We start from the raw sequence: 26,029 nt of genomic DNA, 5'->3' as shown, positions 1-26,029 counted from the left end.
AATGTGGAATGTAGGTATGGCTTTTCAGTGAAAGACCATACTGAGTTATGACATTGTGAAAGTGAACGTAAGTCCATGGTTAAACCATGACAGTTATATATGTATAAGTGTAAAACCATAGCTGAGCTATGGCAACGTGACAAGTGTGCAAGACATGGCAAGGCCATAGCAAAGTGTATGCAAACTAAAGTAATATGTGGCATCAAGCAAACGACATACTCAAATCCGTAAGATGTTCTCTAATTTGACGAAAAATGGTAAGTGACATGTTAACTAAAGTGATAGAAATTGAATAGTTGTTAATATTGAGCTCAATCATGTGATGTGTATTGATTGTGATTGTGGTTGGTAGGAAATTATAGTAAATTATGTGGTATGATTTACTGTAGAATGTTTGGTAAGGTTTATCTTTACAATCTATGAACTTACTAATCTTACATAAGCTTACTCCTTGCGTTTAATGTTCTTTGTAGATTGACGTGAAATCGGTGGATCGGATCAACACATCAGGGCACACTATCCAGATTACTTCAGTAAATTTTATTGTGCATCTTAAGGTTTATATGGCATGTATAGGGTTTAATTGAAAGGAAGTGGAGGTGTTATAAACTTAGTTACCAACATTTTTCACTAAAACAATTTTGGACAATAGCAGTAGTCCAAATTTAAAAATTCACCAAAAATTGTGGAAATCGAATTAGAGGTTAAATAAAATATGAAATTAAATCCTATTAAGCCTAGTTTTACATAGAAGAAACGGTGTAAGCAAAAGAATTTCATTTTATGATATATTTTAATTTCTGTGAGACAAGGTCAAAATGACTTCAGGTTCCCCTTTCTGACTTTGGAAAATCATTAAAAATTGTATAAAAAATATTTGAGGTTTAAATTTATATGTTTAAATTTTTTAATAAGTCTATTTTCAAGAGAAATAGATGGGAGCATTATCCAAACCCCGTACTAAGATATAATTAATTTTTAGTAAAGAAATGTCGAAGCTGTCAAATAGTAGAATAGGTGTAAATTTAAAGATTTTACTGTACTTATTCGCTAAACCATAAATTCTGAAAATTTTATGGTAGAAAGATATTAGAGTCTAGTTTCAAAAATATTAAGCAAATATTAATTTAGAATTTTATATCTCAAGATATAAATAATTTAGTGACTATGACTTAAGTAGATAGCTTTGATATTAACATAAGTAAATAGTGGAATTATGTGTAATTATTCTGTAAACTCTGGTAACATCCAATAACCCTGTTCCAGCGACGGATGTGGGTTAGGGGTGTTACATAGGGTTGGCAGGTTGTCTCACAAAAGAGTTCGCCAAATGACGAATTCCAGCGACGCATACCGCAAAAAAGTGCGTACTGTCAAATCCATATAGTACGCCACCCAGACACTGAACAGATGATTCACCAATCTCACCCTTTTTCCACCCTAGCTTAATCAAATATATGTCAAACAACATATTGATACGGTCTATAATGGACAGGCTGTTACACGAACTATGTAAACAAATCTTGGTATTCTTTGTGTTTTTGTTTGCATATTTTTTGTAATGCCAAGCCGTAGTGGCCACTTCAATCAAACGCATCCATTAACTGTTTTTTTCATTCAACAAACAGCAACTGTAGTTAGCCCCACAATTGGTATTAGAGCTTAACATTTAATGTATCTAGTAGTGATTCCTGGTGTTATTGTTTGTTGAAAATAAAAGGATCTTGAATTACCCGTCCCCTTATGTTAGAAAGTGATAAGTATCTCTACTGGAGGGCTAGAATGAAAGTTTATATCAAGTCTGTTGATGAGAGGGTATAACTTTTTGTTCTCACTAGCTAATAAGATCCTACTATCAATTCTACAGTTGGAAAGATTCTTAAACTTGGAGTTGAGTGGACAACTGAAGAAAACAGAGTTGTCAATGCTAACTCTAAATTCATGTATGTCATATCTGCGGCATTGACTTGGAATAGTTCAAACGTGTTTCCAAGTGTATTATTGGAAATGAAGCATGGGAATTTCTCTAAATTGCTCATGAGGGAAGAAATATTGTTAAGCAATCCAATATGCGAATGCTAATGATAAGTTCAAGGCTCTAAGAACACAAGATTCTAAGATTATTGGCAAGTTTTATGTAAAATTGTGTGATCTGCCTAACCAGGTGTTTGCCATTGGAAAAGAGTATTCCAACTCTAAACCTGTGAGAAAGGTTCTAAGGTCACTACTTGAAAGGTTCTCGATTAAGGTAATTGTTATAATAGAGGTCAAAGATTTAGGTAGCTTGAAATTTGATAAGTTAATTGAATCTCTACAAACTTTTGAGATGAACTTGGATTAATATGAAAGAGGAGTAAGTCAAAGGGCGAAAGAAATATTGCTCTTTAGGTGGCTGATGATGAGACTGGTCCTAAAGCCATTGACATAGAAGAATTTCAAGAGTAGATTGCACTGCTTACTCATAATTTTAATAAGGCCTTTAAGAAGCAATTTGGAAGATTCAAGAAGTTTGATGCATCAAAGAACACTTTTAAAACAAGGAGTAAAGGTGTAGTTGTCAAGGAGGAAGCTGAAAAAGAAAAGAAAGAAGAAATATGTCGTAACCATTTTTTGAAAAACGGGAATTGACTTGAATTTTGGAAATGAAAACGAATAGAGGAGTCGCCACCAATCTTTTTTTATGAGGTGCGATCGGGTCACCTTAAATTAATCATTTTAATAAAAATTAAGATTTATTAAAACGATAATTTTTTGTCTACGAAAATCAAAAAATGAATTCAGGAGTCTATTACGCACGAGGAAGGATTAGCACCCTCGTAACGCCCAAAATTGGAACCTAGTTGATTAATTAGTATGTTTGTTGTCGAAAATTTGAAAACTTGAAAGACTTTAATAGTAATGTGATAGTAATGATAATAATAATACAGTAATAAAAAATGCTAATAATGTGATAGTAATGATAATAATAATAGTAGTAAAAATAGGAATAATACAGTAATAGTAATAAAAAGGAACGTATAATGATAATAGTAATAAACAAGAGTAATAATAAAAGGTATAATAATATATTAGATAGTAAAAAGAAGGAATAATAATAATAGTAATAAAAAATAATAGTAACATTAGTAGTAATAGTAATAAAGTAACGGTAATAAAAGTAGTACTAATGTCAATAAAATAAGGAGAATAAAAATTGTAATAATAATAATGATACTAATATAAACCTAAAGAATATATAGATATATATAATATAATGATAACGGTATGAAATTTATGGGTTTAATGATAAGATAATAATAATAATAATAATAATAATAGGATGAAAATACAGATAAGAATAAATAGCAAAATAACAATAATGATAATGATAATATAGTAGATAAAAATGATAATAAGGTATAAATAATAGTAATGATGAAAATAATGCCAAATGACAAATAATAATGATAATAGTAATATTAAAATTACAATAATGAATATAATAATAATACTAATAAGAGTAATTAGAAATATACAACATATAGTATTAGAGGATATATAACTAATAATACTAAAATATATACATAATAATATATTAAAGATATTAAAAAACCTATATACATAACTCATATATATATATAATATAATATTAAAATATTTACATAATATATACATGTTAGAAATAAAAAGACTAATAGTAATACTACATAAATATATACATACATAATAAAACATATACTAATGTTAATAATAATAATAATTTTGAAAAAATGATAATAGTAAAAATAATAGTAATGATAATACTAAAATAATTAATTTTAATAATAAAGTAAAAAAAGGATCTAATCGAACTAAAAGCAAAAGGCTTAGGCCAAAATTGAAATGAAAAGAAGAGAAGGGGACCAACTTAAACGCGCGAAAAATAGGGGAAGGACCAAAAGCATAGTAAGCCCATCTGCCCCAAAATGCACAACAGCATTGAGGACCAAATTGGAAAGCGCAACAAACTATAGGGCCAAATTAAAAATATCAAAGACTTAATTACAAAATGTGAAAAAGCGGAAGGGTCTATAGTGCAATTAGACCATTATACAGAAACACACGGATCCTGAGGCGGTTATGGGTCGGGTTTCGGGTTGGCCCCCCAAAACGACGTCGTTTTGGGCGTTTGGGGGGCCTGATGAAACGGCGTCGTTTGCAAGCGCTATATAAGTCATTTTTTTTAATTTTCATTTCCTATTGCGTTTTTTAAAAAAAAGCTTCATCTTCTCTCTTTTTCTTTGGGTTTGCCCAGAAGCCTGCGAGGAACAGGCCGGTCGCCGTGCGGTGGCCGGAAAATCGAAAAGGTACTTTTTCTCTTTTTTTTATATATTTTTTTAGATTTATAATATATGTGTATAAACGAGGAAATAAATTCGAAAATAGGGTAGTAAAAAAAATAAAATCACCTTAGTCATTCGATTGTGATTTTGGTATTTTGATTGCCTGGTTTTGTGATATTCTCGTGCTTTTGATATTACTGGGATTACTACCTTTGTTTATGCTCAAATCTAAAAGAGTTGTCAAGTGTTTTTTTTGTATTTTCTAAAAAATGCCGAATCGTACAATTGATTTGTGCTTGGCTTTTTTATAGCCTTATTTCTTTACAACTTGCTTCTCAATTAATCACTCTGTTCTTCTTGCAGGTACACGGGCGGTGGATGTGACAATGGCGGTGCTTCAGACGTTGGCTGGTCAAAGGTCCCTAGGTGCGGTGCACCTAGGGTTTGTTTATTATTTCCTGATTTTGGGTAGTGGGCTAATTGGGTTAGGGTTAGGTGGGTCTTGATTGGGTTTTGAAGGTTATTGGGCTTGGATAGGTTTAGTTATATTTGGACTCGCAAATTGGGCTTGTACAGCTGCCCCTCTTTGCTATTGTCGTCTAACGAGAATAGAGCAAAACTTTCAAGAAAGACCAATTTACCCGGTCGCCGAGTCTGACTTGGTGCTCTTATTCCTCAGATAGCTTCATTCCAGTCCACTGCAGCTCGTCATTTTACTCCGCTCCATTGCAACTTCAGAGAAATAAGATTTTCTATCTTCAGTCTGCTCCGCTGCAACTTCAGGGAGATAAGACTTGTGACTTCCATCTTCTCTGCTAAAACTTCAAGGAGATGTGTTGTGGCTTCGAGCCACTCCAACTCCATTTCAGGAAGATAGAATCTATAATTTTCAGCCTGTTACCCTACTGCTTAGGGGTCAAGGTTCATCGTCTTTGATCTGCTCTACTGCTGCCTAGGGAGATAAGATCTGTAAATTCAGCCTGTTACCCTATTGCTTAGGGGTTTAAGGCCCTTCGTCTTCGATTTGCTCCACTACTACTTAGGAAGATAAGATCTGCAATTCGGTCTGTTACCCTTCTGCTTAGGGGTTTAAGACCCCTAGTCTTCGATCTGTTTCCCTATTGCTTAAGGGGGTTAAGATCTAGAAATTTAGCCTGTTACCCTACTGCTTAGGGGTTTAAGGCCCTTCGTCTTCGATCTGCTCCACTACTGCTTAGGGAGATAAGATCTGCAATTCGGTATGTTACCATACTACTTAGGGGTTTAAGACCCTTCGTCTTCGATCTGTTTCCCTACTGCTTAGGGGATTAAGATCTGGAAATTCAGCCTGTTACCCTACTGCTTAGGGGTTTAAGGCCTTCATCTTCGATCTGTTTCCCTATTGCTTAGGGGGGTTAAGATCTGGAAATTCAGCCTGTTACCCTACTGCTTAGGGGTTTAAGGCCTTTCGTCTTCGATCTGTTTCCCTACTGCTTGGGGGGTAAGATCTAGAAATTCAACCTGTTACCCTACTGCTCAGGGAGATAAGGCTTGTGAATTCACCGATTCCACTGCACTGTCCTCTTAGGAACATGATCTGTAAAATCAGTTTCATGCATCTATGTCTATGCCAAAAATTAGGACGCTATGATTGGAATAAATCAAATGCTCCTGACTAAATGTGATGCTTATGTCAAATAATTAGGATGTTATGATTGAAATGAATCAAATGCTCCTAACTAGATATGTCATGAATGATCTATGAATGCACAAGTGCAGCATGTTGTAAGAATGAATCCCTTTTTTAATGTACAGGTTGTCCATGCTTTTTGTTCATCAAGGCTCAATCATTAAAATGGTGCCCCGTCTTCTTGTTCAGCTTAGATCTTTGAACAGAAAGCCCGAAGAGGTAGTCTCAATTTAAACTCTTTCTTCTCAAATGTTTCCAATATTTAAGTTTGGTTAGTTCTAAATAATAGCCCTGTTTCAGGTTCCTGTACTATTTAGAGACTTTCAGAGTAATATGCAGAACTCTTTTTGCAAAAATGAATTTAGTCCATTAATCATCATTTCAATGCAAAATGCTTGGAAAAGATTATAACAATGATGGAACTGAAATTTGTTAGAAACAAAATTTGAAGGGAATAGATTAATCACAGGCAGCCAACATTGCTGTACTACAAAATGAATAAAAAGGGAATAGGTGCTTTAGATATCGCAACGTGAGCTTCTCTGTACTAACTTTTTGAGGACTCCTTTTTTTTCCCAATATGTGTTTAGGGGATCTAGAGTACCATTGTAGATGCCCCAAGATGTAACATCTCTCCTTCTTGTTGATTTGGGTATCATAAGACGCATGCCCCACCTTTGATCAAAATTTGAATCGCCCTTTACGGGGTTTCAAAATCCCTTTGGTCTCAAGGTGCCCTTTGCGAGTTTTCACCTTGGCCTCTCCCTTTTTTTTTAGGCGAAGTATTTCTTTACCGAATCCGAATTCACAGGATTGGGTAAAGTCTTGCCATCCATTTCAGCCAATATCAATGCTCTTCCAAAAAATACCTTCTTTACTAAATAAGGTCCTTTCCAATTAGGCATTTATTTTCCTCTGCAATCCTTTTGTATGGGCAGAATCTTTTTTAATACTAGGTCTCCCTCGTGGAATTCTCTAGAAAGAACCTTTTTGTTGTAAGCTTGCATCATTCGCTTTTGGTACATCTGACCATGACGGATAGCCCTTAGCCTCTTTTCTTCAATCAAATTCAGCTGAACGTATCGGGACTGGATCCATTCTGCTTCATCCAACTTTACTTCTGACAAAACTCTGAGAGAGGGAATCTCGACCTCGATAGGTAAAACCGCCTCCATTCCATACACCAATGAAAAAGGCATTGCCCCGGTGGAAGTCCTGACAGACGATCGATAAGCATAGAGGGCAAATGGTAACTTTTCATACCAGTCTTTATAAGTCTCAGTCATTTTCCTCACAATCTTCTTAATGTTTTTATTAGCTACCTCAACTGCACTGTTCATTTTTGGGCGATACGGCAACGAGTTGTGGTGTCTGATCTTGAACTGATTGCAGACGTCTGCTATCGTACTGTTGTCCAAATTCAATGCATTGTCAGATATGATCCTTTCTGGCATTTCGTATCGACAGATAATTTCCTTTTTCAAGAACTTGCTAACTGCCGATTTAGTTACATTAGCATATGAAGCGGCTTCCACCCACTTGGTGAAATAGTCAATGACCACAAAGATGAATCGATGCCCATTTGAGGCTTTGGGTGAAATTGGCCCAATCACATCCATGCCCCACATCGAGAAAGGCCATGGAGAAGTCATAACATGCAGAGGTGAAGGAGGCACATTAATTTTGTCCCCATAGATTTGACATTTATGACATCTTTTGGCTTGTTAATACAGTTTCCTTCCATGGTGGACCAATAATAACCAAACCTCATAATTTGCCTGGCCATTGTAAAGCCATTAGCGTGTGTCCCACAGACGCCTTCATGGACTTCCTCTAAGATTTTCTTAGCCTCTATAGCATCTACACATCTCAACAGTACTTGATTCTTCCTTCTTTTGTATAGGATCTCCCCATCCAAGACATAGTCATTGGCCAGTCTTCTCAACGTCCTTTTGTTATTCTTAGTAGCTTGGTCGGGGTACTCACGATTCTTCATATATCGTAGGATATCGTGATACCAAGGGTGATCATCATTTTCTTCTTCTTCTTCGAGGTTGTAACAATAAGCTGGAGCTTCATAAATGCTCATTTGGATTGGTTTCACATCTTCTTACTTATTCACCTTGATCATAGAGGCTAAAGTTGCTAGAGCGTCAGCCATCTGATTTTCTTCTTGCGGGAGGTTGCAGAAGAAAATATCATCAAACTCTTTAATTAACTCAAGGATCAGCCTTTGGTAATTGATCAATTCGGGGTCTCTTGTCTCCCATTCATCTTTGAGTTGATAAATCACTAGGGTAGAATCTCTGTATACTTCTAACACCTTGATTTTACGCTCTATGGTCGCACGAACTCCAATGATGCATGCTTCGTACTCTGTCATATTGTTCGTGCATTCAAAATCCAATTTACTAGTGAATGGATAATGATCTTCGTTCGGGGATACCAGGACTGCCTTGATTCCATTACCCACGGCATTTGATGCTCCGTCAAAGTTTAGCTTCCAAGGATGACCTTCTTGAGGGTCTTCTTCAGTAGTTGCTATGTACATTAGATGTTCATTTGGGAAGTCAAAGTTAAGAGGCTCGTAGTCCTCTAGGGTTCTGCTGGCTAGGAAACCTACTATCGCACTCCCTTTTACGGCCTTCTAGTTCACATAGACAATATCGAATTCAGAAAGTAGAATTTGCCATCGGGTCATTCTCCCGTTCAAGGCAGTCGACTCCATCAAGTACTTCAGAGGATCCATTTTATAGATCAGCCAAGTTGTGTGGTACAACATGTATTGTCTCAGTCTTCGGGTTGCCCAGATTAAGGCACAACACAACTTTTCAATGAATGAGTATATTGTCTTGCACTCGATAAACTTTTTACTAAGGTAATATATCACTCTTTCTTTCCTTCTTGATTCATCGTGTTGGCTAAGCACGCATCCCATAGAATTTTCAAATACCGTCAAATACAGTATCAGTGGCTTATCTGGACTAGGTGGTGTCAACACTGGGGTATTAGACAAATATTGTTTAACTTTGTCGAAAGTCTTCTGGCATTCCTCGAACTAAACACCAGGGTTGTGTTTCTTAAGGAGACGGAATATGGGGTCACATTTCTCGGTTAGTTGTGAAATAAACCGAGTGATGTAATTTAATCTTCCTAGGAATCCCCGAACTTCCTTTTGAGTGCGCGGTGGAGGTAACCCTAGTATGGCTTTGACTTTATCTGGGTCAATCTCAATCCTTTTTTCACTGACCACGAATCCTAGTAGTTTTCTTGACCTGGTCCCGAAGGTACATTTTGCTGTATCGAGCTTCAGCTGGAATTTTCTCAACCTCAAAAATAATTTTCTCAAGACTTGCACATGCTCTTCTTCAGTCCGAGATTTGGCAATCATATCGTCGACATAGACTTCAATTTCTTTATGCATGATATCATGGAATAAGGTTACCATGGCTCTCTGATATGTTGCTCTCGCGTTTTTCAATCCGAACGGCATTACCTTATAGCAAAAAGGTTCCCCACATGGTCAAAAATGTGGTTTTATTCATGTCTTCATGATGCATCTTGATCTGATTGTACCCTGAGAAACCATCCATGAAGGAGAAGAGTGAGTAACCTGCCGTGTTATCCACTAAGGTGTCAATATGAGGCAACGGGAAATTATCCTTCGGGCTGGCTTTATTTAAGTCTCTGTAGTTTACACACATCCGTACTTTTCTATCTGTTTTAGGGACGGGGACGATGTTGGCTACTCATTCTGAGTACTTAACTACTTGTAAGAAACCATCATCAAATTGCTTCTTGACCTCCTCTTTTATTTTCAACAAAACATCCGGCCTCATCCTTCGGAGCTTCTATTGAACTGGCTTGCATTCTTCTTTAATAGAGAGCCTGTGTACCACAATATCAGTACTTAGCCCAGGTATGTCTTGATACGACCATGCAAAGACATCCTTGAACTCTTGGAGTAACTCAATAAGGTTCTGCTTTGTCTCTGTGGTAAAGCAAACTCCCATCTTTACTTCTTTCTTTTCCTGTTTTTCTCCCAAGTTCACGACTTCTACTGTCTCTTTGTGGGGTAGAATCTGTTTCTCCTCTTATTCTACCATCCTTAACAAAACAGGGGATAAGTCACAGTCTCTGTCATCCTCAAAGTCCTGAGATCCTCTAGACACATATCTCACTCAAAATGAGACTCTGAGTTAGTAGCAACATCGCTCATATCGTTTATATCTAGAGACCTATTGTAGGTGCGAAGGAAGATACAAAGAACAAAAGAATCTAAGAACAATGATATGTATGGTATGATCATGAATGAAAGAATAAAAGAATATTTGCACGGAATAAGACAAAAGGATGCATTTCATTGAAATAACGATTTTGAACACAAGCCTATTTCACAAAAGGACACTTATTACTCTTAGGCCTAGAGCAATAAGTGTGTTTTGGACATTACTCTGAGTTAGTTCTAAAGACTACAGGAATTTCTTTCACAGTCCAATTATTCAGTACACTTTCAGGCTCATAAGGGCGAATGCCCGACAAATTCTCTACTCCAGTTCCTTCTTCGTATGTGGCATTGATGTCTAAATTTTCCATCATTCCTTCCATGATTTCCTTTCCCGACATCTTTCGCTCGGGGTGAATGACTCCTCCAGACACAAAAGTCTTCGAAATATGGGGAAAGACCATTGGTTCCTAATCGATTTCTCCCCCGCTCAATCGCGCTCTCCTTCTTTCTTATTTCTTCTCTAGCTCCTTCTTTCTTTGTTTCGTGTCTGGCTTAAATCCTAAACTAAAACGGTCTTGTTTGTCCTTCATAATTGGTGCATTAATCCTTCCTTGGAGGTATCTCCCGAGTCTTTTTCTGGGTAGGGCCCCTTTTCCAACAGTTAGCCGTAGTCTCATTCTTGTAGTCTCAGATAACCTGGGCCTTGGAATCTTATTTCCTTCGATAACGAATGTCGTATTCACAAACTCTAAAGAAGGAAAAGAGCATTCAATTGCTTCATCATTTGCCTCTAGATATAGGGCGTCACTGGTTATTGTTGCGATGATGTCTTCTTTAGCATTAATAATTACTAACCGACCTTTGGTTATCAATTTCAACTTTTGGTACAGCAATGAAGGGACTACCCCTGCTGAGTGTATCCATGGCCTTCCCAATAAGCAATTATATGAAGGCTTAATGTCCATGACCAGGAAATCTACCTCGTACGTGCTCGGCCCAATTAAGAGGGGTATTTCAATTCTCCCTATTACCTTCCTTTCCGTGCCATCAAATGCTCTCACTGCATTTTGGCATGTCTTCATATGGGAACTATCCACTGGCAACCTACTCAGCGTGGATAGGGGTAGGACATTTAGTGCAGACCCATTGTCAATCAATACCCCCGGTAATGTGTACCTTTTACAGCGAGTCGTAATATGCAAAGCTTTAGTCAATCATCGGCCTTTTGGCGGTACTTCATCATCATTGAAGAATATGAAATTGTCGGCACTTATATTGTTGACTAAGCGGTCCAATTTGTTTACAGAGATATCGTTAGCAACATAAGTTTCATTCAGCACCTTCATCAATGCACTGCGATGGGTTTCTGAGCTTAAGAGTAAAGTCAGTACTGATATACGAGCTGGATGTTTGTGCAACTGTTCTACGACACTATATTCGCTGTGCTTTAGAAATTTTAAGAATTCATTTGCTTCTTTTTCAGTCACTGATTCATTAACAGTTGGTTCAAGCCCTGCCGACTTCTTTTTTTTGCTCAATTCCCAATGATTTTCCTTTAACCTGCTCGACTTTTGTATTTGGGTATAACGCCTTTCGCTACGCGTATAAAAACCCTCGTCTTGACCTTCCTCTGATGCATTAATTGGGATCTCCTCTACTGGGATTATCACATTACAGCTATAGTTCCATGGTACCCTTTTGCTATCTTTATAAGGGAAAGCAATAGGCTTCTGGATTACGACCCTTGGTGCAACTTGTACCCCGGCTTCATTCATTCTCGGACGTGATATGATAACCAAGGGGTGGTTGACTTTGTACACATCCTTCATTGATCCCTCTTCAGAGGCACACACATCTGTTTCCTCTCAGCTCCTGACATATTCAAAAAAAATTCAGCTCCTTATTATCTATCAATCCTTGTAACAAAGCCCTGAATGCGCTGTATTTCTGAATCTCGTGATCCTCTTGATCATGGAACTTGCAATAATTCTTTGCTTCTCGGGGTCTGGCCCTTAAATTCTGTGTTATCAAATATATTTCCACTATTTTCTTCCATACTTCTTTTAACAAGGTATTCACTTCAGCAATATTCATCTTAATTCATTTTCCCGAACTCTCGATTATTGTATTTATTCCCTTATCCCCATGGTTAGGTAATGGATTCTTTGCACTGGATGTATCATCAAATTTCACGATGCCCATGTTGATGAGTCTTTCAACAAATTTCTTGAAAGTGGTGCAGTTTTCTATCGAGTGTCCTGTGGCTCCCGCATGATATTCGCATTGAGCATTTGCGTCATACCATTTGGGGTATGAAGGTTGCATTGGCTTTAGATAGAAGGGAGACATGACATGTGCATCAAATAAACTTTGGTATAACTCCTTGTACTTTATTGGAATGGGCGTAAATTAGAATTTCTCCCTATTTTGTTTTGTGTTGGGCTCTTGTCTGGGTGGGCCCTACTGTCCAGTAGTTATCGACCTTGGTTGGTTTACGGTGATCGATTTCAAATATGAACTCACATTATTCACTTCGTGTACTTTCTTTCTCGGCGCTGACCTCTTGGCGTTTTCTCCAGCCTTCATTTTCCCACATCTTATCGCATTTTTTATCATTTCCCTAGACATTACTATGTCTGAAAAACTCTTAGTTGCGCTGCCCAGCATGTGGTTAATGAAAGGTGCCTTCAGGGTGTTGATGAAGAGCATAGTGGTTTCTTTTTCCAATAGAGGGGGTTGGACTTGTGTGGCCACCTCTCTCCATTGCTGGGCATACTACCTAAAACTCTCATTATGCTTTTTCTCCATGTTCTGTAAAGTGATTCTATTAGGGGCTATGTCTGCCACATGTCCGTACTGCTTCATGAAAGCTTGTGTTAGATCTTTCCATGAACCGATATGGGCACGACTCAATTGGTTGTACCATCTAGAAACGGCCCCAACCAGACTTTCTTAGAAGCAGTGAATTAATAGTTGGTCATTATTGACATGGCCTACCATTCGTCTGTAGAACATAGTGATGTGAGCTTCGAGACCGCTAGTCCCGTTGTACTTCTTAAATTCTGGAGTCTTGAACTTGGGAGGGAGTACAAGCTCCGGAACCAAACTCAATTCCTTAGCATCGATTCCACCAAGATAGTCGGCGCTTTCCATTTCTTTAACTTTTTCTTCTAACTATTTACACCTTTCTTCAAGCTCTTTCGGAAGTTCTACCCTTGTCTTTTCGGTTTCTGTTACTTTATCGAGATTGAGGACCATAGGGTTAGTCGGGTTACCCCCCGGATTGGAGCCCGAGCCAGCCTGATAATTCATCGGTGCCGAAACACCGGCTTGAAATGGTTGAGGCCTAATTGTGACCGATGGCTTTCTTGGGTACATATCAGGTTGTGTCTGAACGTCCGCTGGGGTAAAACCCGGAGGGTAGGTAAGATCTTTATTATCATCTCCCGCATTGATAAAGGGGCTTTTTCCTTTTTCTAATCCGCCAGCCAATAGACACGTTAATTGATCCATCATACTTTTTTGGGACTCCAGCATCTGGTCCCTTACATCTTGCTAGATTTTGGCCAGTTGTTCTTGCATACGTGTTTGTAGTTGATTCTGCATCTCTTTTTGCATTTGTTCCAATCTCTCTAACCTTTGATCCATTGCTCTTGTTTTTCCTCTTGTACCGTAACGATGTTCCAGGGTAACTGCCATGATTTTTAGTGTTTTTTGTGAATTTTAGTGCGTATGATGCAATGCTGATGTATGAATGCAATGAATGCGATGAATGCAAAAAAGCGTTGATTCCAATTCGATTTCATTAGAGTAACTTTTCTAGAAAACAAGTTTCTTTACATAAAATAGATTACATATAAGGCTTGGCCTTGATACTTAAGGCCTTGACCTGCCTAAAAAGCCAAGCTAGCTCTCGGCCTCAGTCCGATTCCAACTCGTATTTTAAACTCAGTACATCGACTTGTACTGCTAATGTTTGCAAGTGATCAGCCACTTCTCGCACTTGAGTCAAAGCTTCGCCCATGACGTAGTCCCTGCTCCTAACTTGGTCTTGAGATTGATGAAGTTGCTCCTTCTATCGCTCGTTATTTACCCCGAGGAGTTCTATCTGAAGTTCACGATTTTGCAGCGCTGTTTTGAGTTCTTCTATATTCTCTTTTAATTCTTCAATTCTGTTCTGACTAGCTTTCAACTCGACTACGGAGTTATGCGAGTGACACTGATACAAGGACCTCTCTAACTCTGATACCCGAATCTTTAACCCTTCCTTCTCATTCTGGCTTTCTACCAAACTTCTTTTTAGAGCACATTCTCGAACTTGAGCATCCTGGAATTTTTCTTCCCATTGGTTGGCTTTGCTTTGTTCTTCTTTAACTTCCTGTCGCCACTGTTCTGATGTTTTTCCTAACCCGGCGGTTCTCATTGATCTACGCAGCTTCTTATAGTCCGTTTTCAAACTGTTCAAATCCTCTTCAGCCTTGTTTTTCCCTTTTTTGAGTTTTTCAGCTTCTAGTTTCTGGACATCGACATCTAACCCTAACTGCATCTTTTCTTCTCCCAACTGCTCGATCTTTTTTTCAACTCCAGACTCTTTCTCTCGAAATCTTGCCTGATGATTTCTAGCTCAGATGGGATTACTTTCAAGTGTTCTTCTATCGACTGAAGATTCCATTGATCTGATGTAGGGATGTTGTCGTTAATCCTCTGATTCCACCATCGGTCGTACTCAGGAGTAGTCATGGGATTGGCAGCAAACTTTTTCATTCTACGAGTCTGGTTGCAGGCATTTGATATCTCGCGAACTTTCTTTTTGTAATTATTCCCTGTGAACACGAACTCGCACTGGGCTAACCCGTATGTTGGTGGTGTAAACTGTCTGGATCTGTACTGTATTAATGCAAGTAGATGAACATATCCGACGGCTCCCCATACTCCTAACAAGGGAACCCCATCGAAATCTCCGCATTGGTATAATATTTCATCAGGAACCATCTACGGGGCTCTCCATTCAACGTCTTCTTCTTGTAAATTTTGGAGAACCGTCATCCAATTTTCTTCTGTAACATTATCTCGCCTCGGTGTAGCCACTAACTCTTTTTGTGGATAGTAATTTTCAGAGAAGATACGATACAAGACTTTTTTTACTTTCCAAAAATGGCTGTGGAACCAAGATAGCAAGAGCTGTGCACATCCAATAAATCTCCCTTCACCCGCTCTTCTACAAGTATTCAATGATCTGAAAGTTTCAGCCAAGATTGCAGGTACAGGTGTGGTTCCTTTACTAAGCCTGTCAAAAAGGTCAGAAACAGCCTCGTCTACATGTCCCAAAGCTTTGAGAAAGATGACCAGTCCATAAATGCTTAGGGCGAAGACGTCTACCCTTTTCTTCACGTCGGGGTGCGCTAAGATTAGATCCCTTAGGTTCCTCCAAGAAATGCATTTACAATCTCCTTTTTGTTTGATCCGAGTTGTCACCCACTGTTCGCTCATCCCTGTGATGTTCATCAGCTTTTTTAAAAATGCTGGGACGTTAGCAAGTCTGGAATAAATTCTGTCAACCTGAATCTTTGGGCAATGGAGCAAGGTCGTGTATTCTTCTATAGTAGGTACCAAATCTACTTTCCCGAAAGTGAAGCAACTGTAAGCAGAATTCCAATATTGGGCAAGGGCTCGAAACAGGTGTTCATCTACCTTGACATCGAGCAGATAAGGTAAATCACCGTAATGACAATAGAATAGTTGTTTGACCTCGTCATCCCACTAACCCCAAATTTCTTTCATCTCTTAGAGATTATTCTGAGTTACGCTGATCCAAGTAAAATCCCATAACTCTGACACGTATCCCTCGGTAAGACTGTCACCTTTCTCTTGTTGTGTTGTCTCAGCCCATATCTAGACAGCTGCGTTGTCTTCTACTTTATCAAAAAACCCCTTTTCCATGATAAACTATCTATTTAGGAACCGAATGCGAATCAACACCTTTTGTGATGAAAATGCCATGCAAATACAATCAAAGTAAAACAAAGCAAGTTAGTATTTCATACGCAGTTCAAAGCAAACAAAGAATAATAAATATAGCACTTGCTCAGGTAACCACTAGGGTTTCGGAGTGGCTCTACCTAGGGTGGGTTCTTAAGGCTCGCTACATGGGTTTTGGTTCTAGAGTAAAGGTACCTGAACCAGCAGATTCCTCGATCTTCATCCATTATAGGCTCATATAGACCGAGTTCAGTTCAGGGGAATACATTTCCCTATGGCTACACGGAGATGAAAATCTCACAAAGACATAGGTACGGATGTATCTCGAAAGCGATCCACTATCTTGCACGGAGGTGAAAACCTCACGAAGGAGTAGTTTCTCACTCCCACTTAAAGGGGTGTGACCACAGTGGTCATGCAATGCGATATGCAAAACCATTTAAAGAATCGAACCAATGCAGCAGGTATTGTATCATAAACCACAAAAAGTAGCTAATGAAATGCAATGAAAGGATCGTATTTCAAAACCAAATTTTTAATTTTCGACAAAAAGACAAAAGTTAATCAACTCGTGGCTTGACTCTCTTATTTGGTGTCCCAAGTGGAGTCGCCAAACTGTCGTAACCATTTTTTTGAAAAACGGGAATTGACTTGAATTTTGGAAATGAAAACGAATAGAGGAGTCGCCACCAATCTTTTTTGATGAGGTGCGATCGGGTCACCTTAAATTAATCATTTTAATAAAAATTAAGATTTACTAAAACGATAATTTTTGGTCTACGAAAATCAGAAAATGAGTTCAGGAGTCGGTTACGCACGAGGAAGGATTAGCACCCTCGTAACACCCAAAATTGGAACCTAGTTGATTAATTAGTATCTTTGTTGTCGAAAATTTGAAAACTTGAAAGACTTTGAAATACGATCCCTTTTTGCAAAAAATGCTCAAATGTTAAAGACCTTCTTGCCTCGAAAAAATAAAACACCATGTCTAGTAAGTTAGGACACGACATCTCGAACTTTGAGAGCAAGCTTGCCACTTTTTTTTAAAATTAACGTATTTTAACTTATTTTAAAAGGATATTCGGCTAGTCATGGTGAACGAGGAAAATCGAAACCCAGTAAGTTAGGGTACGTTTCCTCGAATTTTCGAACACCGAATATTGCCTTTATTTGCGAAAGACCTTATTTCGAGGTAACGAAATGTCATACCCGGTAAGTTAAGGCACTACACCTCGTATCTCCGAAAATAAGCATTTTTAAAACTCGTATTGATTTAAAAAGAATATTCCGTTATTTAGGTAAAATGAGAAGAAATCGAAACCCAGTAAGTTAGGGTACGATTGACTCGAATTACCAAATACGGAATATTTATTTTTACGAAAGAATTATTTTGGGTCGGGTAAAGGATGATATAACGCGAATTAGTAAAAACGAAAAGAAATAAATCATGATGTTAACAAGCATAATAATGAATGAGTAGTATAAATGACAAAAATGAAAGAAATAAGCAAGCTATGTAACTGAAGAAGAGAGTAATAGATAAAAATAATAAAGATGATGAAAATGAAAATAAAAATAAATAAAGATAATAAGTATAAGTAAAAAAGGAAACTTAATAGTAAACCGATAATAAATCAATAGAATATAAAATAGTAAAAGAAAAATAATTATGTTGACAAAAAGGTAAAAATGTGCTTAAAAAATGCTAATAATGTGATAGTAATGATAATAATAATAGTAGTAAAAATAGGAATAATACAGTAATAGTAATAAAAAGGAACGTATAATGATAATAGTAATAAACAAGAGTAATAATAAAAGGTATAATAATATATTAGATAGTAAAAAGAAGGAATAATAATAATAGTAATAAAAAATAATAGTAACATTAGTAGTAATAGTAATAAAGTAACGGTAATAAAAGTAGTACTAATGTCAATAAAATAAGGAGAATAAAAATTGTAATAATAATAATGATACTAATATAAACCTAAAGAATATATAGATATATATAATATAATGATAACGGTATGAAATTTATGGGTTTAATGATAAGATAATAATAATAATAATAATAATAATAGGATGAAAATACAGATAAGAATAAATAGCAAAATAACAATAATGATAATGATAATATAGTAGATAAAAATGATAATAAGGTATAAATAATAGTAATGATGAAAATAATGCCAAATGACAAATAATAATGATAATAGTAATATTAAAATTACAATAATGAATATAATAATAATACTAATAAGAGTAATTAGAAATATACAACATATAGTATTAGAGGATATATAACTAATAATACTAAAATATATACATAATAATATATTAAAGATATTAAAAAACCTATATACATAACTCATATATATATATAATATAATATTAAAATATTTACATAATATATACATGTTAGAAATAAAAAGACTAATAGTAATACTACATAAATATATACATACATAATAAAACATATACTAATGTTAATAATAATAATAATTTTGAAAAAATGATAATAGTAAAAAATAATAGTAATGATAATACTAAAATAATTAATTTTAATAATAAAGTAAAAAAAGGATCTAATCGAACTAAAAGCAAAAGGCTTAGGCCAAAATTGAAATGAAAAGAAGAGAAGGGGACCAACTTAAACGCGCGAAAAATAGGGGAAGGACCAAAAGCATAGTAAGCCCATCTGCCCCAAAATGCACAGCAGCATTGAGGACCAAATTGGAAAGCGCAACAAACTATAGGGCCAAATTAAAAATATCAAAGACTTAATTACAAAATGTGAAAAATCGGAAGGGTCTAGAGCGCAATTAGACCATTATACAGAAACACACGGATCCTGAGGCGGTTATGGGTCGGGTTTCAGGTTGGCCCCCCAAAACGACGTCGTTTTGGGCGTTTGGGGGGCATGATGAAACGACGCCGTTTGCAAGCCCTATATATGTCTTCTTCTTTTTTTTAATTTTCATTTCCCCATTGCGTTTTTTTAAAAAAAAAAGCTTCATCTTCTCTCTTTTTCTCTAGGTTTGCCCAGAAGTCGGCGAGGAACAGGCCGGTCGCCGTGCGGTGGCCGAAAAATCGAAAAGGTACTTTTTCTCTTTTTTTTATATATATTTTTTTAGATTTATAATATATGTGTATAAACGAGGAAATAAATTCGAAAATAGGGTAGTAAAAAAAATAAAATCACCTTAGTCCTTCGATTGTGATTTTGGTATTTTGGTTGCCTGGTTTGGTGATATTCTCGTGCTTTTGATATTACTAGGATTACTGCCTTTGTTTATGCTCAAATCTAAAAGAGTTGTCAAGTGTTTTTTTGTATTTTCTAAAAAATGTCGAATCGTATAATTGATTTATGCTTGGCTTTTTTATAGCCTTATTTCTTTACAACTTGCTTCTCAATTAATCACTCTGTTCTTCTTGCAGGTACACGGGCGGTGGATGTGACAATGGCGGTGCTTCAGACGTTGGCTGATCAAAGGTCCCTAGGTGCGGTGCACCTAGGGTTTGTTTATTATTTCCTGATTTTGGGTAGTGGGCTAACTGGGCTAGGGTTAGGTGGGTCTTGATTGGGTTTTGGGGGTTATTGGGCTTGGGTAGGTTTAGTTATATTTGGGCCCGCAAATTGGGCTTGTACAAAAGACATCTAGTGTCATGAATGCCTTGGCTATAGTCATATTCAGGTTGAGTGTGCAAACACTCTTAAGAAGAAAAAGAAGTCTTTATGCACGACCTAGAGTGATGAAGACACCTTTAGCAATTCTAAATTTGATAAGGACCAAGTGAACATTTATGTAGCCTTTACTTCAAATGTAGTTTCTAGTTTAGAGGCTGAAATAGATAATGGCTCAAATGGTGGTTCTAAAGGAGAGTTTCTGAACACGTATAAGATTATTCTGGAAGAATAGGAATAGGTGTGTGATTTGATTTCAAAATTGGCTTAAGAGAATGCTCAGAAGGCCTTAACATTTTGACATCTCGTGTCTAATAGTTTCCACTCTAAAATAAAGTAGTGGAGGTAAAAAAACTACTTGAAGCCATCTATCGCAGCTCATAAAAAAACTTAAAAAGGAAGAGAGAAATGTAAAAACAAACTTTGTTGTTTCTTACCTGAAGGCCTTAACCAATAGATCTTACATATGTTTACAATAATAAACCTTGTCTAAACCATATTCAAACTGTATCATAATTATGATTCTTAACCAATCATTGTTTTCCCACATCATCATTATTCAAAGCATAATCTTCATCTAACTCTTAGTCATCATCGTCATCCTAAAATTTATCTAAAATCTACATTATGATTGGTTTCCAAAAGATAATAAATTTAGTTAAACAAAACTATTAACAATTAATGTAAAATTTTAATTAGTGAAGCTTAATATTCAACATGTATTTTACTCTTATGCTACCCTAACTCAATACTTAAAATGAGATAAAATGTCCAAAATAAGAATACAACCCACATATATTTAAAGATCATATTTGCTCATGTTTAAAAATGTATTCAACCCTGATTTTTTTATGAGTCTGTTTATTTTCATGCCAAAAATTGAAGAAATCACGAGATTGGTGTCAATGCTTTACTTACTGAGATAGTCACCAACGGTAGTTTTAATGATGGACCATGAGTGAATGTGTACTGAATTCATGTTTCAAGCTTAATTTTGAATGTCTGAACTAATACATTCAGATAAAAGCGATCGAGATCATGTAAAAGAAGAGTTATCCTTTATTTTATGTTCATCAAGTTGTAGTTCTTATCGGATTCGATTTCTTATGTGATTAAACTAGTAATCCTTTTTTTTTTGTGTGTGTGTGTGTGTATCAACCTTAACTTCTGTTGTAGTCTCTTTCCAGTTTTCATCAACTTCCCCAATTCGACCACAGTTGCCAGATGTGGCTTGCAGGCCACTATGACCGACATAAGAAACCACCACTAGGAATGTTGTTATCCTCTGGTCATGCCTATCTGGCTCTCTTCTTCAATTATTGGTTAGATTCTATAGATGAAAAAGGTTTTAAAATTTTCGTAATTCCAAAGGGGGAATGGTAGAGAAAGCAACAGTAGAGATGGTGGGAGCTTTATCGTGGATTTCAAAGCTTATCCGAGGCGTTCAGGGTGGCCAACACCAAGATCATTAGAGCACTTCATTAAAACATCACTAGCAAGCTTCACTGGGAATCGTCATTGACTCAAGCTCTCTCTCTCTATCTCTCTCTCCAATCAAATCAACCAAAAATGGAGGTTCGAGTCTTGGGGTGTATGAAATGATAACTACCCAAAGGATGTTCAGTGGCTCATCCAACAATGCCTCGATGGTGCATTTGTGAATCCTTTTTCAAGGCCAACAATGACTCTGGTAGCAGCTCTCAGGAGATGGCCCCTGCCCTGGGTTTGGGTCAAATCTGGGATCCTATTAATACTCAATTCTTTGAGGGGCTTGAGTTGTCTCAGCAAAGCAGGAGGCAATATATGGAATTTGAGCAGTACAATGCCTATGACACTTGCACGCAGCATATTCACTGGTCGCCTTAGTTTCTATTTCCAGTGGATGTCATTGGGCAGTTCTCGTCCTCATTCTTATATCATCATGTATGACTTACGGTATCTTAGGCATCTGCTTTTATGTTCAAGTGGGACTCGAGCTGAATAAACCCAAACTCTGAATCCTTTGGTTATCCCTTTTGCCTAAAACTAATTATGCTCTTATATACTCTTATTGCCCTTGCTGCTGCCTGATTCACTCAGGCATTGTAGTAAACAATTTGGCTATTTTATCCATTTGACTCAAAAAAATTTAATATTTACAAAAATAATCCTAATTTAAAAAGATTCACCCAAATTATTTAAAATAAACAGTAAAATTAAGTTATGAGAATTAGATAGTTGATATCACTATTTTTTCTATTAAAAAAATAACTTTTAAAGTTTTAAACATTAAATGATCGACATCTATACATTTATTTTCAAAAATAATTTTTTTAAGTGCTAACACACTGATCATTTGAATAAATGTTTTTGAATCAGGATAAATATAATTTTTTTTGACAGATCAGTAAAATAGCCAAACAATGTGTTTGTATTTTGTTGTGATGGGTCGTAATTATGGTTTCGCCATTCATGCATCTCTGGAAGTTCAGTTTTTTTTCATTTATCTTAAAAATAAATTTGTTAGCGTTGAATCTGATCATTTTTCTAATGGAGATTTTAGTGCTGATTTTGATTTACTTTCTAGCAAGGAATTACATCACCTGCCGCAGATGCTGGATGCTATTCAGTCGCTCTGAAAAATAATTTTCATCTTAATCTGAAAATAGCAACTCACCTTACATAATAAGGAAGAAAACAAATCTGTTAATTAATTTCCCAGCGATACGGCTCTTGAATTCTTACAACTCATGGTGTGGTGGAAAACCATAGATTTCTTCATGTCGTCTACAATTCCATTCCTAGTCTATTCATTAAAGAAAATGAAGATTATCACCTAGTGCTGCAAATATATAAATATCTGTGTGTGTATATACATACATACATATATATATTATCCTCATGTGTGTGTATACATACATACATATATATATTATCCTCCCTTTGTAGTCCCTGTTCAACTGATCCATCAGCACCCCAGCTCTTTGCTCATGTTGACTTTAAAAAGTGATTAGCAAAGCGCTGAAAATTACCTGCTTCCACAAACCCCCTTAGCAGCAACCTCAAGCATCTGGGTGAAAGTGGAATGCCTTCACCAGACTCAGTTCAAACACAAATTTTTTGGACATCCTATAAACAAACTCCACCCTAGTGGTCATCTTCATTTGTTCCAGGGCAGCTGGAGAAAAGTGCTTCCATCGATTCATACTGAAACAAATGGAAGTTTAAAACATAAAACAATAAAAAATTCACAGTTTTCGAATATGGTTTTAACTTAAATTTCTAGTGCAATGCAAAGCTTTAAAGCGGCAAAAATGTTGAGAGGAATACAACTTACTTGAATTCCACAGAAGGGGCAGTACTGATATTCATCTCTCAATTTCATCACTATATCTTGCAAATCCTGCAGATAAGATCCTCTTCCAGTTAAACAATCAGAAAAAAGACCATAAATTTCACAATAAAGAACATCTAAGGCTCTTAGTCAGATTCAGATGCAAAAGAACCATATGAGAGAATAAGTTAATGCCAAAAGTATTGTTAGCACAACTTTGCACTAGCATGCCTTCAACTAGTTAAAAGCTAAATGTACCACTAGCACAAGTTTGTGCTAGCCTACCTTCAACCTTCTGGCCAATCAACTGAATGAGAACAGATGTCATAAGACTAGCTAGGTTTGTTGATCTTTTGTTCGCAAACATTAACTTCTAGTCAGAACTCACCCACCCGATGGATATAAGTTCAATACCACCAAGAAAGCTAAGTTGACAAACTCTAACTTTTTGAACAGTTACTTAGCTATTGATATCTCAAATAGGAACACAGCTAAAGTTCTGGTAGCAACTGCTGTCCTTTCAGGAGGACAACAGTGCAAGAAGACTACAGTCCGACTGAAGACTTTGACCTCATTCCATTAGAACATACCTTTTCCTCGGAGCACATATTAAGGAAATGATGTAATATCATTCTTTAGCAAAAGCATGCATGCAGCTTACCATACAACCATCGTCTCTATATTTTTGCTCAACAATACTTTATCTAACACCAAAACCCCAAGGACCACTAGCTCAGCTACTTTTAGGATTACAACATGCATCCTAAAATGTCGAAACTTAAATGTAGTTATATGATCATAACTAATGAGGGATAAGGAATCAGATTCCCACAACTTAAAGGCTTGATGTCCTTAGTGAAATCACACACTTATAACCACAACTGAATGCAACAATGACCAAGACCAAAGCAGGCATGTGAGCCCATGTTGACTGGGGATATTCTAATGCTGCAAGCTGATACTACCAGTGCAGCTACTTTTCAGACCTAAACCTTAGGCCTTCAAAAGCTTAAATTCAAGTTACTAGTTGTGACTTGAACACATAAATCGGTTTCACAGTCACACTTCTATCTACAACGTATCAGATTGCAGTAGCTTAGGTCTAAAATGTAGTTCAGCCACTTGTTTTTTGGTTGAATGAGATTATGAGGCACTATTAGACATGTATATCAGAGATGCATGTCTGTTTGAATTCATAAATAGTGTTTAAACTACTAAAAGAGAAAATCATTTCATGCATAAAAGCACTAGCTATAAATGCCGACTTAGTTTGTATGTTAACTAGCACAAAGCAGTCAAATAATTAAACCGACATAAAATCATCAACAAGATACTCAAACCAAATTTTTCTTCAATCAGAACATTTTAATCTTTGTTATTCACAATCCACTTCAGTTGAAGTATTCTGTTGGTAAAGTATGAAATATGTGGACAGGGCAACTGGAAAATCTGCTAAAACTAGATAAATGCAACACAAGGAAATGAGGCAAATCTATACCAGTGTAGAACTGTATGTAACATAGGCATTAACAAAATATGCTAAGTTAGTCTAAAATAAGTTTGTACAACAATATACTGTATTTATATGTGCAGATACTTATAAATAATATATATGTAACTTTACATACCTCTTCTGTTACCTCTTCTTCTTCTTCCTCTTCATCCTGTCCCCCCTCCCTTCCTCTTCATGCTTCTTTGGCACAACAAATTCTTTATTCTCTAGTTGATCAACGGCTGCCTTTGCCTTCTTGTAGTTTACAACAACTCTCCTACTACGCCATTGTGACTTTTGCCATGAACCAAATTCTGCCATCAAAGCCTCCTCATTCTTCTTTTTTCTCTCGAACTCAATCTTCTCTCTCTTCCTCTTCTCCTTAAGTGGGTCTTCCCGTCCAATTCCAGCACGTGACCTCCGAATGTCAAGCCCGACTGGCTCAACCCGACCAGAGCCCTCCTTTCCCAGTGCTGAGCCTGGGGTGTAACCCATTTGCTTTAACAACTTGAACCCAATGTTAGATTGTGGTATTGGAGCATCTATTTTTGGTAAGGTTTGCTGGTCCTCTTCTAACTGCTTTCTCTCTCTTTCAATTTTACGCTGTTCTTGCCAGTCCAACGTTTTGGACTTTTTCTTCGATGGTTGGGAACTCAAAGGATTGGAATTAGGAATCTGCAAGGAATTCCTATACTTTCAGTAAACCTATGGACTGTAGTAGTCGCCACAAATAGCAAGGGAAGAAAGGTATTTCAGATTTCATTTCTAAAAATACACAATGTGTGATTTGTTAGTGTTACATTAGCAAATATCAATACGATGCGAGAAAAACTAAATACCCTTCTCCAAAATGCTAAAACCCTAGCCTGTCAAACCCACAATTTATCAAAAATTTCCTAATACCCAGAAGAGAATAGGGTTTGTTCCAGCTCTTCCTTAACCCTGATAAGACTCCTTTTACTTAGGCCAAAAAAGAAAAGAAATCCATACTTACATAAAATCTCATAAGAAGCAAGAACTAAAAGAAAAAACTGAATTCAGAGGCTTCATTGGCAAATTCTAAAAAGAGAAACAAATTGGGCATTTGAACGGGAAAAAAAAAGAAGCAACCTTTTTGAGAGAAAATTTAGAAGTGTTGGAAGGCTCAGGAGGAAGAAACTGAGAAAAATCTCCCATATAATCTTCTTCGCCTTCGCCATTGCTTGGTTGAATTCTGGTTGATTCTTGTTCCGCCATTTTCACCTTTCAGAAAACAGAGAAGAAAGTTCGGTCTAAAAGAGTTGACAGTTCCTGTCTGGCTTCTCGACCCAAAAGTATGGGCTTTTTTGTTTTTAAGCCATTTTGAACTCGGACCGGGTA

General features: G+C 36.6%; 1 protein-coding gene and 1 pseudogene across 1 annotated transcript; both read right to left on the bottom strand.

Annotated features, from left to right (window-relative positions):
• Positions 1-8,080: 8,080 nt before the first annotated feature.
• On the bottom strand, positions 8,081-10,596 carry LOC107890120 (uncharacterized). The gene is made up of 2 exons (XM_016814629.1): positions 10,447-10,596; positions 8,081-8,617 (listed from the first exon to the last, which is right to left on the bottom strand). Exons 1-2 carry the CDS (start codon positions 10,594-10,596, stop codon positions 8,081-8,083), a joined length of 687 nt encoding a protein of 228 aa, XP_016670118.1.
• An 11,931-nt stretch (positions 10,597-22,527) lies between these two features.
• LOC107889509 (G patch domain-containing protein 11-like) lies at positions 22,528-25,989 on the bottom strand (annotated as a pseudogene).
• Positions 25,990-26,029: the final 40 nt, after the last annotated feature.

This window comes from Gossypium hirsutum, chromosome A09 (assembly GCF_007990345.1).
Source record: "Gossypium hirsutum isolate 1008001.06 chromosome A09, Gossypium_hirsutum_v2.1, whole genome shotgun sequence".
In the NCBI taxonomy this organism is placed as follows: domain Eukaryota; kingdom Viridiplantae; phylum Streptophyta; class Magnoliopsida; order Malvales; family Malvaceae; genus Gossypium; species Gossypium hirsutum.
Note: the sequence above shows the minus strand (reverse complement) of the source record. Positions and strands in the feature narration are given on the sequence as shown.

Coding starts and splice junctions, on each gene's coding strand:
- LOC107890120 (XM_016814629.1), bottom strand. CDS start 10,596: ATGTCGGGAAAGGAAATCATGGAAGGAATGATGGAAAATTTAGACATC. Junction 8,618..10,446: donor GGACTGTGAAAGAAATTCCT/GTAGTCTTTAGA, acceptor TATGTGAACTAG/AAGGCCGTAAAAGGGAGTGC.